This window comes from Mytilus edulis, chromosome 3, assembly GCF_963676685.1.
Source record: "Mytilus edulis chromosome 3, xbMytEdul2.2, whole genome shotgun sequence".
NCBI classification, from domain to species: domain Eukaryota; kingdom Metazoa; phylum Mollusca; class Bivalvia; order Mytilida; family Mytilidae; genus Mytilus; species Mytilus edulis.
The window spans coordinates 72,689,964-72,708,333 of record NC_092346.1 but is presented as its reverse complement, the minus strand read 5'-3'; the positions used below and the strand labels follow the sequence as shown (position 1 = coordinate 72,708,333).

Here is an 18,370-nt window from a genome sequence, read left to right as displayed (position 1 = left end):
ATGTGGTATGATTGCCAATGAGACAACTTCCAGGACCACTACTTGAGACAGGCATATACATAAAGAATGTGGCGGGGTTAAACATGTTAGTGGGATCCCAACCCTCCTCAAACCTGGGACAGTGGTGTAACTATGAAAATCAGTTGAAAAAGGATTAACCCATTAGATGAATACGCATACAAATACTACACAGAGTGAACGTGGTCGGGTACTTGTATATTCCAACAAGTATATAGGTTTCAATGTATTACTACACAGAGTGAACGTGATCGGGTACTTGTATATCCTAACAAGTATAGGTTTCAATGTATTATTTTTGTTGTATCGGAAATGGATTTTTCAAGATAAAGGTTTTAAGACAAAGTAACTTAAGATTGGATTGCAACTTCTCCCTTTTTTGTTATCGCTTCCTAAAAATGTTTCGTAAAGGAAAGTAGTTATAGAATATAATATAAATTTAAGATAATTCCAACACTGCAAATTAAGAAGTTTTCCTGTGTTAGTTCCTCTTCCGTTGTGCAGGGAGGAAGCCTATGTAAATGAAATAAATAGTTCAGATAACTCGTTTTTGAAAGAAAGAGAGGAACAGTTTTAAATTTTGTTCATCATATATTGCTACAAAATGTAAGTACATTAAGACAATTTATGGAAATTATGATTCGTTTTCATTTTTTTGTTATAAACTGTAAATTGTAATTTGCGGTGGTAGTTTTGACTTTTTTCATAAGAGTTATATATAGAGATGGAATCTCTATAAGCAATAACCTTATTCGGTGTTGATTGTTGAAATAAAATGTGAAATGCAATAGAAACTAGTATCTCAATTGTTTGTAAAACAATTGAAAGGTCTTTCCTGTAAAAGTGATGTTTTCGTATTGTACTTTGTACGACCTTTCGTTTGATATACGACAAGCATACCTTCTGAAACTTTTCGCTTTTTACACTTAATTACCTCATCCGCCCACATTTTTGAGATCGGAATTATGATATATGGAATAGAGTAGATGAGCTTTCATTTGATATGAGACAACACCATGTTCTTGAAAATTTGATTTTTGCACTTAATAACCCTATCCAACTAATTTTTGGAGGTCGAGAATTTGATATTTCAAATGTACACATCATGACCTTTCATTTGATATACAACAACCCTACCTTAAAAGAACATTTATTTTTTGCACTCAATGACCCCTTCCAACCCATTTTTGAGAGACGTCAATTTGAAATTTGAAATGTACGCTTTATGTTCTTTCATTTGATATGCGACAACCTTTACCATCTGAGAAATTTGAATGTTTGCACTAAATGACCCAACCCTTCCCTCTGGGATGAAAAGGGGGTTTAAAATTTCCATTTTTAAGTAGAGTTTATTAAGACCTTCAATTTGATATATCAGATGACCCCATTTGACAAAGTGGAAATAATGATGCAATATCAACTATATAAATAGAAGTTATGAAACTTACAAAGTCAATTCAAAACTTGAAAATTTCAAATTGATTTTTTGGTGTTTTTTCCATTGAATGTTTTTAATATTTGGTCAAACATATAACTATGTCAACCTCTTCAATTTCTAAAACATTTTAAGTGGTAAGCTCTTGATGATTCAGAAATACATGCCTCCGCTCGCAAAACTTCAAACTGCATTATCTCTAAAACGACAACAGATATCTCAAATCTGTTAAATGATAAATGATCTACAGTTGAAGGACAACATTATAGTAAAAGAATTGGGACAATTTCAAAGTTCACCAAGGTCACAATTAATCATCAAATATATGATGCAATACAAAACTTGAGAACCGGAAGTCGTAGGGACATGGGACTATCCCCATTCAACTCAGGACCACTTGACCTTTCAAATATCACAAGGTCAAGGTCATAGTATAATGTGAAGGACAAGGTGAAATTTCATCATGACCTTACATTGACCTCAAATTGAAGGTCTTGAACTACTGATCATCTTTGCAGTTTTTAGTAGGTTGATACATGTTACCTTTAAAAAGATATACACAAAATACTATACTTTTAAGAATCATCCCGTTGTAACTTTTGAACAGACGGTCGGACATTTTTGGGCTTATTATATAAAATATAGAGCTCGTCAAGAGGAACATTTTATACGCTGTATGTATGCAGCAAAGTCTTATCGTTTTCCTAATATGTAAGCTTGAAATTGCGGCGTAATTTTATTTTGCCCTCTGTGACCTTTGACCTTGGATGCATATTAAAGGTCAATTGAAATAAAGATTATTGGTGAAGGTCCCAAGTCTCTATCACTTCCGGTTCTTGAAATACAATTTTTCTAAAATTGAACACAATTCTTCAAGGGGAATAACTCCTTATAAGGCTTAGTAACAAATTAATTGTTTATGTTGATAAACATTGCCATCTGTTCTTGTACATGCTGCCATTTTCAAATCGATTCTATCTGAAATGATTTTTAAGAAAAATGCAAAAGAAAGAAATTGCTTCAAGGGGACATAACTCTCATAGGGAATAATGAAATCCTTAGCAGCCTCATATGGTAATACATCATGATGAGATCAATAGAAACAATGAAACATTGAGCCACAAGTTTTGGTATAGGTTGAGTCCAGTTATCAAATCAAGTTACAGGTAAAATTATCTTGACATATACAAAAAAGTAAATGCCATATATTAAGGAAACATTACATATAGACTTTTAAAGTTTACTATACTACGAAAAACACGAACTTTGATGTTTCTTCATATGGACAAGAGCAGACTGTAATCTTTTTTTTTTTAATTCGTACCAACTTATTAAGTTGGGGATTTGCTTCCGATTTTTACAGTTTGATCTTATGGCGTGTTGTTACAACACTGTCCTATGTTAGCCACACAATTGTTGTGCCTGTCCGAAATCAGCAGTCTGCAGGTCAATAGTTGTTGTTGGTTCATGTCTTTTGTAAATTGTATTGTTATAAATTAGTTTGTTTACTCGTTTGAATTGTTTCATATTTTATCATGTCTGAGCCTTTTACAACATACAAGACAATACAATAAGTTTTTTTTTCGCATTTTCGAAGGTCGTACGGTAACCTTCAATTTCGTAAATCCTCGTCATTTGAACTCAGGTGGATAACTGTCTCATTGGCAATCATTCGACACATCTCCTTTTTTTATATTGTGATTTTATTATTACATTACAAAATTATTATATACTTTCAGTCAGAGTTCCTCTACTTAATTCCGTCTCCAAAAATGACTTTGAAGGAAGATTTTGCATCGTCTTCTATATGGGCCAAACTTGCATTTTGCTGTTTTGTGACTGCCTTAATTACAGGCGGAATATCATTTACCACAACAGGATGGGCAAGTGAGAACACCAAGGAGACTAAGGGTGGGGTGTACTTAGGGTTGTGGCGAATATGTAAAGTTGAAAGATATCATAGTGATAGAGTACACCCATGCAACAGTCTCGATGGAACAGCCAATGGTTAGTATTGTAGATTGCTCTCAATAAGGTGAAGCAATATATTTTACAGTGCTAATGTTTAATGAGATTTGTATTCTCTAATAGTTATGACCTGTTTATATCTATTTCTTGCATGAAGAGATATTTTTCGTTACACACTGTTTTAATTGTAGAAAGAATGATTTGAATATAATTGAAGATGAAAAACATGTTTTATTAGAATGCCCAGAATATGCAGATTTGCGAACGATATTTTTAACAGTGTATGTAATATAGAAAGTAGTTTTAGTAATTTAAGTAATGAAGAAAAGTTTTTATTTATGTTTCATGATGATAGAGTTTGTTATTTTACAGCCAAAATCTGCCATGAAGTACTTTTTAAGAGAAAGTGTATTTTATACTCGTAATAAGTGTTTATAATGTTGTTTGTTTTCTTTTGTATAATTGTTTTTAATAGTATGGTGTTTTATGCTAAGATATATTAATATATGTAATAGATGTAATATCAATGTATTTTAATCTGTGTTTTTACAGTCTCTCATAACTCTTTTTAGAGTGGCTCTTTTATAAACTGTTAATATTATATTGTGTTGTATATCAAATGTTTTAAAGAGGTGAGACTCTAATAAATTATTTGTTTGTTTGTTTGTTGTTTGTTTGTGATAAAAGAAATGTGTTTTTAAATGTTCCGTTGCCACAGTTATGGGTCTCTTTGGGTTTCGGCTCAAAATTGCTCATTTTGACGCAGAAAAAATACTATTTCCAACCAGTAATTAGAAACTCATTTCAATTTTGATGAATATTGTAACATTGGTTGATTATAATACAATATCTAATCACTAAGATAAAGGATAACATTTATGCTATTAAAAGGGGGGACGTTGGCAACACTGATTAACATAAGGAAGTTTTTATTGTATTCAAAAAGGCAAATTATAGGCATTTTGCATAAAGTTTCCGAGTTATTGGATTTTGTTCATTATCAAAGGGAAATTTTCCAGTTTTCAGACAATAACTCAAAAATCCCTGATCAGTTTTCATGAAACTTTTGTGAATTGTTTATATCTATAAAAATAACCTTTCTCCAGTTTTAATAACTTCTGATTTGAAATTGAGAAGTTATTGAACTTTATTCTTTGAAAAAGCGAAGGGCGTATCGTGCGCTTTTGGCGCAGCTGTTTATTGTCATTGGTTTATTGTTTAATTTACGTATACACCAACACCTCTTTGTATTTATAAATAACCTGGTTCTCTTCACATGAATATCGTAAAATATTAGCTGCCCGCCATAATTTGAAGCTATTTTGGGAATGAGCGCAGCGAACGAACAATGCTTCACATTGTGTCGAGTGGCTGATGTTTCATTTTATCTACAAGTAGAAACCCGATATGTTTATCGTTTAATTAATGGTCCCTTCCCCCTCATTTAGACAGTTTTATGTTTTTTAAGACTCCTCATATACATTTTGACGTCACTGACGATGTCTGCTCACGTTTCAAGCCGTGATACGAGAATTACGGAGCGACAGGGTCGGGTAAGAAGAAGAGAATGATAAGCATATTCATATAGTAAATACAATGGATATTTTTTAATACAAACAAAGGAGTTGGTCCGGTTTTGGCCTCAAATTTCAGATTCATCTGACGAAAGATTTGGACACTTTTTAAACACTTACGTGTCTATTTCATTTGATTCAATTAGTTTATGTAAAAGCTTTTAAGTGATTTAGTCATTAAAAACGCTCCGATTCAAGCTTAAATATGAAAAATCTATCAAATATGCCAAAAAATGTCCCTTTTTGGTTTATGTCAAAAATAAAAGTGGCCGCATCCGTGTTCATCCGCAACCTTTAAATATGTTATGTATTATCATCAAATACAACTTAAATTTCAATATCAAGAATGAACACAACTGCGGCCACTTTCATTATAGACGGAAACCGTCTAAAATTTAACTAAAATACTAAAATTGTGAAGATTTCAGTAATTTAGCATGACTAAATAATGCTAGTACCCGATATATGTGCATTGTATTGTCAAAAATAGCCCATATTTATGCAGCAAAAGCATTCTACTTTCCAATGAATAACAAAAGTTTAGATTTTAACAGTTTTGTAAAACTGCTATATTTTGGGGCCAAAAAGGGGTCTTTCTGGACCTACTCCTTTGAATTGTTTCTGCTTTATTAGATTTTGTTTTCACAATATATTTACAGAATGGTTTGCTGTTGTTCAGGCAATGGCGGTATTTGGATTTTCTGGTATACTAGTTTCCATGTTCCTGTGTATACTGTACTTGTTCTTCGAAAAATATAAGAAGAATTCCGAAATTGGAGCTATAGCCGGAATCATTTGTATTATTACTGGTACGTATAGAGAAAACAAGGCATAACATATTGAAAATTTGATTATTTGTATCTACTCTATTACAACATATGTCTAATCAAAAAAGACTAACCTCTTGTTTCTGAATCAATTATCGCTCAACTTAATTTTAAGCTTAAATTTTCTTTAAGATTATTTCTAATGACGGAAGTACGCACTACACGCAAGTTTAACTGATTACAGCGTATGGTCAAAGTGCAATGCACAAACTCGTAAAGCTTGATGAGTTCGGTCATTTTGCTTTTTGAAAAAATAAAAAACGAAAATTGAAAACACTTTCCTTTTTTTTGTTTTTTTTGTTTTGATATTTCAAAACGAATAAACAGCTGCGCCATGAGCGAATGATACGCCCGACGTCTTGTGTGGAAGTTTTATGCAATAATCATAAATAGTTTCTGAGAAAGTTTTAAGCAATAACCATTTATTGTTTTTGAGACACGGCGGGACATGTGAAACAACCCCCACCCTGTTTTTTTTTTACAAACTAAATATCACTAAAATAAAATATTGAATCAAACCAAAAAGTATACAGATCTTTAGATAATCATAAATAGTTTCTGAGAAAGTTTTAAGCAATAACCATTTATTGTTTTTGAGACACGGCGGGACATGTGAAACAACCCCCCACCCTGTTTTTTTTTTTACAAACTAAATATCACTAAAATAAAATTTTGAATCAAACCAAAAAGTATACAGATCTTTAGATTAATATAACAAAGAAGTGTGTAAAGTTTTAAGCAACAATCATAAATCGTTTTTGAGATACGGCACGACATGTAAAAACCTCCTCCCCATTTTTTTTTACAAAATACTCAATAACTCAAAAATGTAATTTTGAATCATCACCAAAAAGTATACAAATCTTTAGATTAATATAACAAAGAAGTGTGTAAAGTTTTAAGCAATAATCATCAATCGTTTTTGAGATACGGCGCGACATGTAAAAAAAACCTCCCCCTTTTTAACAAAATACTCAATAACTCAAAAATGAAATTTTGAATCTTCACCAAAAGGTATATACAGATACATGTATTAAGATTAATATAACTAAGAAGCGTGTAAAGTTTTAAGCAATAATCAAGAATCGTTTTTGAGATACGGTGCGACATGTGAAAAAAACCACCCCTGTTTTAGTTACAGAGTGCCGTAACTCAAAAAGTTTAAATCTTATTTTCACCATAAAGTATACAGATCATTTGACCATCATAAGAAACAACTATATTAAGTTTCATGAATTTAGATAAGATAAAAGTAAACCATACTTTTATAGACTGTGACTTGGATGAAGAGTTGTATCATGGGCACTCATAACACATCTTCTTATATCTATTTACGAGCAAATAAAGGATTTTTGTTTTTATTTCAGGGATAATGTATCTCATTGGATGCATAGTATTTGCCACTAAAAAGAACAAGTACTATGAAGACACAGATCGGACGAAATATCCTTTAGAATATGGATTTTATCTCGCAATCCTTGCGATACTTTCCGAAATAGCAGGTGGGGTGCTTCTACTCGTGGAAATAAAGACAACAAACACATCTCAACATCGTTATGATAGCAGCAGCAGAACTGATGAGCAGATATAGGAAATACTTTTCTTGGTGTTTGACCTTTTAATGGCAATATGCATCTGTCTTCATCGATACACTGTGAGACGGGGGTTCGGCAAGGGGAAAACCTTTCACCTGCTTTGTTTTCTATATTTTTAAATGATCTTCAAACTTTTTTGAAAAGAAAAATATAACAGGCTTAAAATCTATATCACAAGAAATCGAAAATGAGCTGACAGTATTCTTGAAATTATTTTTACTTTTATATGCAGATGATAGTACTGTTTTATTAGCAGAAAATAGCACTGATCTACAATACATGTTAAATACATTTTACGAATATTATGAAGAATGAAAAAATGAAAATAAATACAAATAAAACTAAATTTGATCTTTTCGAGTGGCAGAATGCCAGCAAATCTCAAGTTCACAGTTAATTGTAACGACATTGAAATTGTAAAAGAATATACATATTTAGGTATTTTATTTTCTAAAAAAAAAAATTATTACAGAAATCGCTAAACTTTTACAATAATTTAGTTTAAGTACAGCTTATATGGAAATTATATTAAAAAAGATACGTCACCGATGAGTTGAAAAAGATAATTCAATTTTAAAGCCAAAAAAATGGCATTTTTCCACCAAAGGGAGATAATTTGGAAGTTTTTCAATGATGTATACATTTTGAAAGTCATCTGGGGCCAACACGAATAGATTGTTTTGAATGATTTTTTTACCATATGATAAAGTAACAACTACAAAAGGAAATAAATAAAAATTTTAATGAAAAACAAATGTTTGATTTTTTTCTGAAATTTTTATACCCTCGAGCCTCCTTAAATAAAGGTAGACGAAACAATTTGTCAATAGAATGTCAACTTGATTTATTTGACAAAATGGTTTTACCAATATTGTTATATGGATCAGAAATATGGGTTTTGAAAATATAGATATTCTTGAACGTGTACATTTACAATTTTGTAAAATGATTTTACATTTAAAACAGTCTACTCCAAATTTCATAGTGTATGCAGAACTTGGCAGATACCCTATTACTGTGTCTGTAAAACTGTGAATGATTAATTTCTGGAGTATACTTCTTAATGGGAAAGAAAGTAAAATTTGTGCTGTATTATATAAATTTGTATTTTTATATTATAATGATTACGGAATAGACACTAAGTGGATATCATATATTAAAAATATTTTTGATAATTGTGGTATGTCCAATATATGGAATGCACAGTTTGCTGATAAATGGGTGTCAAAATGTATTGAGCAAAAACTAAAAGATCAGTTTCAACAAGAATGCTTTGCATTTGTTGCAGAATCACCTAAAACTTTATGCTATCGTATTTTTAAAAAAAAATTCAATTGGAAAGATATTTTTCTGTTTTACCTTACAAATTCATTTATACATTATGCAAATATAGATGTGGTAGTCACCACTTGCCGATTGAGTCTGGAAGGTGGCAGGATTTACCGAGAGAAGACAGAATCTGCCGTCATAGGCGGATCAAGGGGGCCCTGGGGGGGCCCGGCCCCCCCCTTTTCATGGGAAAAATCTGGTTGGCTTATATAGGGAATCACTGAAGCATGACTGGAGTGGGCCCCCCTTAGGTCAATCAGCGCCCCCCCCCCCCCCCCTTATGAAAAGTTCTGGATCCGCCACTGGCCGTCTCTGTAACTCAAACGACATTGGTGACGAGTACCATTACATTATGAATTGTGGATCTTTTATGTTTGAAAGAAAGAATTTTATACCTACATACTGCTGGTCAAACCCTAATATCTATAAATTTGATCAACTGTTTAATTCAGGTAATATTGTAATATTAGAAAAACTATGTAAATTTATCAAAGTTATAAATGTGAAAGTCAGTCCTCCAAGTTAATTTCATTGTATTGTTCACACATGCTTGTAAAAATTGTACCTTATAGTTATATTTATGATTATTTAACTATGTAATTGTAGTTTTATAAGAAATAAAGTATTCGTATTCGTCATTAGGTGATTTTATTTTTAACCTTATAAGTAATTGACGTGAGATTTAACCAACGCAATATACGCATAACTTTTTTTTATATTTATTAAATTTATTGAAAATTATTTACGTTATTCTGTTTATTATTTGCAAAATACTTATTAATTATGGACTTTTGACGAAGTCAATACGTTATATAAGGACCTATTCAGATTATATTGACTGAGGACTACATATTCAATACGTTATATATGGACCTGTTCAGATTATATTGACCGAGAACTATGAACCTGTTTAGCTTAGTACTCGGTGAATATAATCTGACAGGCAAATTTGGAAATAAATGAACCGAAATACCTCACGACTATTTTTTGTCTTATTTTATAGATAAATATAATATCTTTTGATGGTCGAGGAATAATCCACAATTTGATCCCTTAAATTGTAAGAAAAAAATATTTATCATTTTTTAGTTGACACATTTCAGTTAAATATAATTTTGGGGTAACGAATATGAGTCTCACCTGACATAGGCGGATCCAGAGGGGGGCGTAGAGGGCGTACGCCCCCCCCCCCTTTTGCTTGGACTCTTTTTTTTTTTTTTGTAAAAGATTAATCAGACAAGACTTCGTGAACTTTGCTATTTCCCGTGTATTTAGTTTTTATGTGGCAATTCTTTACTTATAAAGATATTTTTCGCTCGTATTTACATATATTATTGTCCTGTGATTCGCTACGGTGGAGTAAACTAGTGCATCGAAAAAACGTCACTCAGTCATTCCCAAAAAATGGGTACAATTACAAAATTTCAGTGTCGTCGGCAAATAACCACAAAATGCAAGCTTAACATATGTCACAGATAATCTTTTTCGTGTTCTAAGTGATAAATATGTATACTAAAATAAAATTATATTCTTTTGTGATGTATATCGTAACTATATTTGTGTGATTTTCTATTCAATATACGGAAATCACACGAATTCCGAATGTCGCCAAGAAAAACTCCAAATATGGATGTGAATTAAAATACTTTATTTCATCTAAATCATGATTAGATTTGCTTTTTTTATTTGACACTATATTGATTTTTATCCACAAAAATATTTTAGAATCAAAAGTTATAATATACACTTTGATTTACCCATTAAACCAATGTCGCCGATAAACGTATAACCTACCGTATAAACGTATCTTTAGGTACAGTCAAACCCTATTTATATGATTGGAAATCAGGCCCAAAGTGACTTTAAGCAAAATTGATACATCAAATTTTAAAATCCTGCCTTTAACTTTTATTGCAATGAAACGAAAAATAAAAAAAAAATCTTCTCTTTCTCTTTTTTTCGATTGTCGCATATAAGAATCCAACCTACGTAACGCGTATTTTGGAACGCACTAACCAAGAACAAATCAAAATGATGATTATTTCATTGAAAACACCCATAAAGCTTCTCAATAATCATTTTTGAGAAAGCAACTCAACAATATTGTTACATATTTCCATGTTTCATGTAAATAAAACTAACCTCCGTTTAAATAACCTCCGTGACGCAGTTATTTACAGTTAAGTTGTCAGACTTTTTTATCAGTATCAGCGGCTGCCGACACTGCCGAAAGTCATTTTTGTAGCAGACATCATTTGTTATAAAGAAAACAGACAAACAAAATACAGATTTTGAGAAAAAAAATGTTGTTTTGAGATAGGTAGGTTAACTTGTTTTTTCCCTATTATGTGAGCAACATTATAACGTTTAATAAACGTTATATCAGCCATTTTCTTAGATTTAAAATAGTCTACAACACAACTTGTGTAATTACGACGACAATCATAACTTTAACAGCGGTTTATGGCAAACATTTTCAAGATTATTTAGGACTCATCAATGTAACGGAGGTTATGCAAATAAAAAAAATCTAAAGATGCATGTAAACACGATCATACCAATTGAAATTCTTGTACATTGTTATAGATACCAAATCAGTTCATCAATTATCACTAATAAAAATCAAAAGGTGATGTCAATCATAGACGACATCATTGATTTACGTTACGGAGGATAGAAATTTAAGGAAAAAAAGTTTTTTTTTCTCTAACAGGACTTTACTCTTTTTAGATAACGATTTACTAAGAAAAATGTTTAATTCTGTCGTCTTGTTTGTCATTTAATTCCAATATTTACATTCATTTATATGTTTGCTGTTGGTAAGAACTGGAATTGTCCGTTATGGAGGTTTTAAATGTCGTTACGGAGGATAGAAATGTTCGAAATGAAACTATTTTGACTCTATAACTTCATAGTTGAGTATAATACATACATTATGGTGTGAAGGAAGATTAGAGCTAATAGAATTAAGTTGAACAGTATTCGGTTAAGGTAAAACATATTTTTGAGTGAAAGTTCATGAATCGTTACGGAGATTTTGACAAGAACAAGTCCATTTGACTAAAAGAAACATATAACTTGATAGAAAACAGTTTTTTAGTTTGTAATGTCAATAAATTGTTTAGAAAAGCTAGCATTAAAGAGTTAAGTGTTACTATGTATCAGCATTCAGATACTAGTTTGATATCAACCTCCGTAACAAAGATGGGGGCGTGGATTAATACAAGCATAAAAAATACATACAAGTGATTCAAAACATAAATAATAGGGTTTTTCCTGGAAAGCTGTATTATGAAACTAAAATATTATACAGCATAACATTTCATTAGTTTAAATTTATTACTAAATAAGTTGTGAAAACTACTTATTTGAATTATTTTTTAAACACTATATTAATTCAGACCTTAAAATTGGTATTTGCTTTCAATATATACAGAATAATACGTATAAATCAGTTTGCTATGGTGGTAAATGTAACCCATTTCACATGAGCCTGGATTTAAATCTTGTGTTTTTCTCTAATGCAATTTTTAAGAAGACTTCATACAACACTAACCTCCGATACGTTCATACTAACCTTGTCTTACAAAAAATGCTAAAACTAGAAAACAACTAAAATGGTGTAAGTAAAAATTAAAAAAATGACAGACTAGATATAGACACAGAAGAAAACAACACTCTCTCTCTGCTCAGTTGAAATTTATTTTTTAACAGTGTCTACTTTCGAATTGTACCCATTTTTTGGGAATGACTGCACTATGTCAATTTGAAAATCAAATTACAGTAACAAATTGCTTATGACGCAGTGAGAGTGACAAGAAGTGACAAGGACTGAGCAAGAACGTATTGACTTCTATTTCACAATTCCACCAAACAGAAAGTAAAACTCCATTATAATGTCAGGAACAAAAAAGTTCCACAGCAATATTATTTACACGGCCAAGCCTATTAATAACATACTAGCTGAATAATGATCCTCTGTCAGTAAGCTTAAGATCTAAGGAACGGACCATTTGATTTGAGGGGGCAGTCTGAGATGTATGAGAGAAAAAGTTCTCACACTCTTTTTGCCTTAAACAAAAAATCTTATCGTATCAAAATTGAAAACATTAATCTTGTCCACTTTTTTGCCATTTGAAACCAAAATTTCCAACAGATTATTTTTAAAATTAAATGAACATGATGATTAATAAACGGGCGTAATTTTTTGGTGACCGGGGTTTTGCATGTAAATCCCATATCTGACCAGAATGTCTGTTTCGCTGAACTGATTTATTGAATAATTTGTTCAAGGCCCGACTGCAACCTGCCTGTTGGGTGTTGCCTTAATGTCTCCATTTTTCGACCGTCCGATTCATAAATTCGTTGTCATTTCAGACTCATTCGTAGCCTTTCGTTGATTTGGAACCCCTCTCTTCCCTTGTTGGCGGAAACATTTCTACCAAACATTTGGATAAAAATTGTCTGTTTGTTTCTTAACTCGTGTCGGTCGTATTGTAAATTTCATCGAATAGCCCGTCGTATATCTTGATACTAACTAAACATACAACAAACGATAATTGTCCATGTCCATTTTAAACTGGCAAGTCCCACATCAAATATATTAGTACATATAGCTTTGGATCACCCCATCATTTTATAATAGACAATTAATGTGGAGAATACGGCATAAAAATGTCCAACCCTTACACTTTACAGCAACTATAAAATATACACGCCCAAAGTCAAGAACCGTTTAAAAAGTGCATTTTACACTTATTTTATGTTTTTAGTCTAAAAAAGGTCCCAAAATTTTTTTGCCTCGCTCCGATCGCCGATTTTTAGTTTCTTCGCCCCCCCCCCCCTTTTCCAAAATCCTGGATCCGCCCCTGACCTGAAACATAGTTGACACACATTAAAATATGTTAACAAGACACATCGTACGTGGCAAAGTATTTTAGGATAAAGTTAGTATATTACGTTTGAGGGTCTAAGTAATATGCAAACCTTTACGAAATTCTTCCTTAGATACAAAGATTTGCTTTGGAAGTTTGGCAGTACATGTAGAAAAAAACTTATTTCAAACGGGACAGCATATCCTATTTTTACGGAGATGTTGTTTACCGAGCACAGAAATTTAGATACATCAGAGTAAACTGATCGATCCTTTGAATAAACTTATTCTAAAATGCTAACAATTCAACAGTGTAATTAGATCTTTGAATATTGTTTAAATTGGTATAAATATTGATTTTGTTATCACTCAGTAAATTAAAATCAAACTAAATATTTCGTTTATATCCATATGCACTTATACTAAATTTAGTCCTGGTATCTATGATGAGTTTATTTTATGGCTCAACAATTTGTTTACATCTGTATCTTGCCATTGTACAAGGTCATGTTTTTCTCTGACTGTTAATGACGTCTTTACACTAAATCCATTGGATGTTGGATGTGTACTGATTGATAATTTTAGTCTTACATGTATAATTTTTTTATTAGTTGTTATTGGCTTTGAACTAGCTGCCAGCAACTACGAATACTCTCACATATGTAACGAATGTCTGTAATGTTCGGTGGGGATGTATTAATACCCTGCCACGTCCGATCTGTGTTTTGTTAGATGTTTTTCTGCTTTGTATCGATCTGATGAGTTAGGAACTTGTCAACTGATTTTGATCGTGTTCCTATGTTGTACTGTTACACCGCTATCCCAGGTTAAGGAAAGGTTTAAAGCCAACAAACTAGTTTAACCCCGCAACACTTTGAATGTGCCTATCCCAAGTCTTTTGAGTCCTGAAAATGAGTGCCGATAGATTGCAAAGAAGATTTCAGGTTGATGCAAGTCTTCGGTTTTTTTGGCATGACCTTTTTGGCTCGTATTTCTTATTGTTCGCTAGCTTGTTACACCCTATTGTTCGCTTTCTTATTGTTCGCTAGCTTGAGTCTGTTTTTTTCTCGTCAGAGATTCAAATATGTCAATGAATGACGGTAAATGCAACTTTTCGAGAACATATTAAATACTAGTACATCATACTAATCCATACTCCACACACTTCGTGTATTTATATAATCCTTCTAGTCTGTACCCAATCTGTGGTTTAATTATTGATGCCATGCAAGACCAAAAACGATCTGAACGTTAGGATAGCACGACTAATACATTTATACTGAAGTATTACATTTTCATTAGTTTTATATATTTGACAAGTATTACAGTTAACAAGTACGTGAAGAAAATGCCCATGGACTAAAATTGAACCGTAAACATGCTTAAAATCGACTGCACGCAAGTTTCGTTTTCATATTTTTATTTGTTCAATTTGTTTTTCGTTGCAAGAGGTAGGTATAGACAATAATTCCTAAATCTTCACTATACACGATAGGTTTATCTCTGCATATCAGTAGCATGGCAAATTTGAATACTGGGTTTCCTTTCTCATTTTAATAAATTTAATTTTTATAAGGATTTAAAAAGAGCACGTTGCGCCCTTTGAAAAAGATCCTGTCGTTTATAATAGATAAACTGTATCTTAAAGATTATTTACATTTACTTATATATAACCAATAAAGACATAACTTGTTTACTCAGATATTTACCATTATGGTTTAGGAGAATTAAAATATTGTATGTAGTAAATGTTATCAGTTTCTTTTACATACTCCTTGTCATTTTATGATGTTTCTTAACAGTTTGTTGTGGTAACCGTTCTTAAATACTGTTGGCCTTACAAACTCCGAATAAGTAACAAAAGTCTGTAAGAAATGACAGTTATTGAGGATTTTAAATCGGCATCATTATGGATGAAGATGGCTTTGTGTTTTCTTGCCGTTGCTTTAGTTTTTGCCTGCATCTCCTTTACAACAACAGGATGGGGTAGCGCTACCAACATTGCAACTTCCTCTACGCAATTCTATGGATTATGGCGGATATGTAGCGATACTGATCAAATTACAGCATGTCAACAGCTTGATGGAACAGCAACAGGTAAAACCAATAACGAGTTTAAGTCAGTAATATAGAAAAATGTAAAAACTGAAATCTTGTTGGTGAAAATGGTAGTTGATATACTATATATAAATACTAGTAGACATTTTTTTCAAAATATTTACTGATTTTCGTAAGTGTGATCATCCTGATGACTAGAATACAAAGAGTACAAAACATGAAAGCAGACCTATAATATTTATGGAACATTATGAATCCTCTATGGATCTTTAGTGTAGAAATATTTCACACTCAAGATGCATACATGATATATATTTACGCTGAAAAAAAAAAGTGAAAAATAAATTATCGAATAAAAGCATTTGTTTTGTGGTCGGCATTTAGCAAACTAGAATCTGTTAAGGGCGATCATGAACCAAAAAAAGATGTAAGAAGCGGTCATGAACTTAAATTACAGTGAGGTGTAATCGAGCAAAAAAAAAAAAAAACAAAAAAAAACAAACAAAAAAACAGCGTGTTCGGGGCGGCCATGAACTTGTAGAGAGCTGTAACCTTGCAAAACATAATTATTAATCAAAATAAAAAGAATGATTACTTTTTCGTATAATAAAATTCTTGATATTAAATATATTTTTGTTTACAGACTGGTATGCAGCTACTCAAGCAATGGTTACATTCGGATTTTCTGGTATACTGATATCATTTTTCCTCTTGATTCTTTTCTTGTTTATAAATAGTTGCAAAACTAATGGACAAATAGGACTAGCAGCTGGAATCGTCAGTGTTGTTACTGGTATGTATATTGAACTAAGCACACACAAAAAACAAAAAAAAACACACCGTAACACACTTGAACACAAAAAACAAAAACGCTAAAAGATACTCTAAACATAAAGTTGATTATTATTTTTAATATCTGAATGCAAATAACAGAAAAACGGCTGCATAAAATAATAATTTCACTCACCGGGTCAAAATATAAAACTTGCCATACCTTACTTAAAAAAGAATAGTAGATAGTTTATTTCAAACTTTAAAAGAGAATTGACTAGTTACATAAAAGAACGATCCAAAAAAATAGATCAGCACCAGAAACATACTTAACTTTATAATACATACATATATAATATAGATGACAAAAGTATTACCTTTAACTTAATATCGAACTGATAGCTTCTTCCAAAATACAAGACGCTGTTATAAGGACGAACAAACATAGTCTTATAGCCTTTCAAATAAGACAAAGATAAAGCTATAATGAAATCTCATTCTGTACAATTATTTTTTTGAGTAATGATACTGTGTCGTAATAACAGGCTTGTTTTACACTATAGTCATTATGGGATCCTTTATATATTGCTTGATCGGTGTGAGTCAATGCTTCGTGTTGAGGCCGTTTTTACCTATAATTGATAATTTTCATACTTTGTGATTTGGATGGAGATTTGTCTCGTTGGACACTCATGAATACCACTGTTTTTATCTTCTTATTTAGAATCATTTTCATGACAGCGTAGACAAGACCATTTCTTGGCGCGCTCATGTTATCAATTGACTGAGCCAGAGTAGGTGAATGTTTTTCTGTAACGCTCACTTGTCACAGCACACGTGTTATAAATATTTACTGCGGGGTCGCCAAAGCCTCTAAACGCCTAAATCAAATAAAACGAACATCTAGCAGAGGACTTGATTTAAATGTTGAATACTCAAACCTTCTTTTTTTTTTATCCTCGTGCACCTACATGTTCTTTTCTCGTTTTATTCCATTAAAAATCAGAGTTCGATATTTTAATTATATTGGTTTTATATAAATATGTTCATAATTTTTCTTTTCTATTTTAGGTATTTTATATCTCATAGGATGCATAGTATTTGGTACACAGTGGGACAAATATTATAAAGATACACCAGTCACTGACTATGCGTTAGAATACGGGTTTGCTTTATCGATTGTTGCCCTTGTTTTAGAAATAACAGCTGGCGTGTTTCTGATAATAGAAACAAAAAGAGCGGTTACAAAATCTTAAGACTTTTATACAACTTTACGGAGGAGTGTTTTGCTTTTTTAAATTTCAGTGTACATTTTCGTTGCAATTAAAGTAAACATTATTCCTTAATTTGTTAACACGCGGTTACCAAATGCCATTTCTTGTATTCATAGGAATTTTAGGAAACATGAGGAAAAGTAGGAGCTTAATAAAAACCTTCTCGTCTCATACCTCATTAGTAAAGATAATACTAGACATCAAATATTACAAATGTTATGATCATTAAAACTAATGTAACCAATGCTATGTTTATATTCTATTAAGGATTTAGATGCTTAATTTTATGGTGTTTTTTTTTTTTATCAAACTTGAAGCGTTGACTGGACAGGCACATTTTGTACGAGATCGCGCTTAATGCTAAAATGTGCTCACGATCCAACCATATAAATTACAACATTAAGAATTTATTTAATGTAATGGTGAAATTATGTTTTCCTATATATGCGGCTTGTCGTAACATTGTCATGACGTTATTGGGATTTGAAAATGTAACTTTGGAGAGTCTCAATATTGCTTCTAGCCTATCTATCAAAATGGCTGCATCTTATTTAAAATCAAGATGAAACTGTCATCAGTGATTGGATCTGTGCTTGTTTCCCGTTCATATATAAACCGACTGGTGACGTCGTTACTTGTAATCAGAAT

General features: G+C 31.8%; 1 protein-coding gene across 2 annotated transcripts; it reads left to right on the top strand.

The window, feature by feature from the left end:
• Window positions 1–465: 465 nt before the first annotated feature.
• LOC139517385 (claudin-10-like) lies at window positions 466–17,794 on the top strand. Of its 2 annotated transcripts, none has more exons than XM_071308369.1 (4): window positions 466–624; window positions 3,193–3,460; window positions 5,655–5,804; window positions 7,190–8,635. In XM_071308369.1, the coding sequence occupies exons 2-4, from the start codon at window positions 3,226–3,228 to the stop codon at window positions 7,411–7,413; spliced, it is 609 nt and encodes a 202-aa protein (XP_071164470.1). In that variant the 5' UTR covers window positions 466–624; window positions 3,193–3,225; the 3' UTR covers window positions 7,414–8,635. The 2 variants fall into 2 exon arrangements, with proteins under 2 accessions (XP_071164470.1, XP_071164471.1); XM_071308370.1 differs by lacking the exons at window positions 3,193–3,460; window positions 5,655–5,804; window positions 7,190–8,635 and adding exons at window positions 15,422–15,716; window positions 16,321–16,470; window positions 17,520–17,794 and having other exon boundaries at window positions 526–624.
• Window positions 17,795–18,370: the final 576 nt, after the last annotated feature.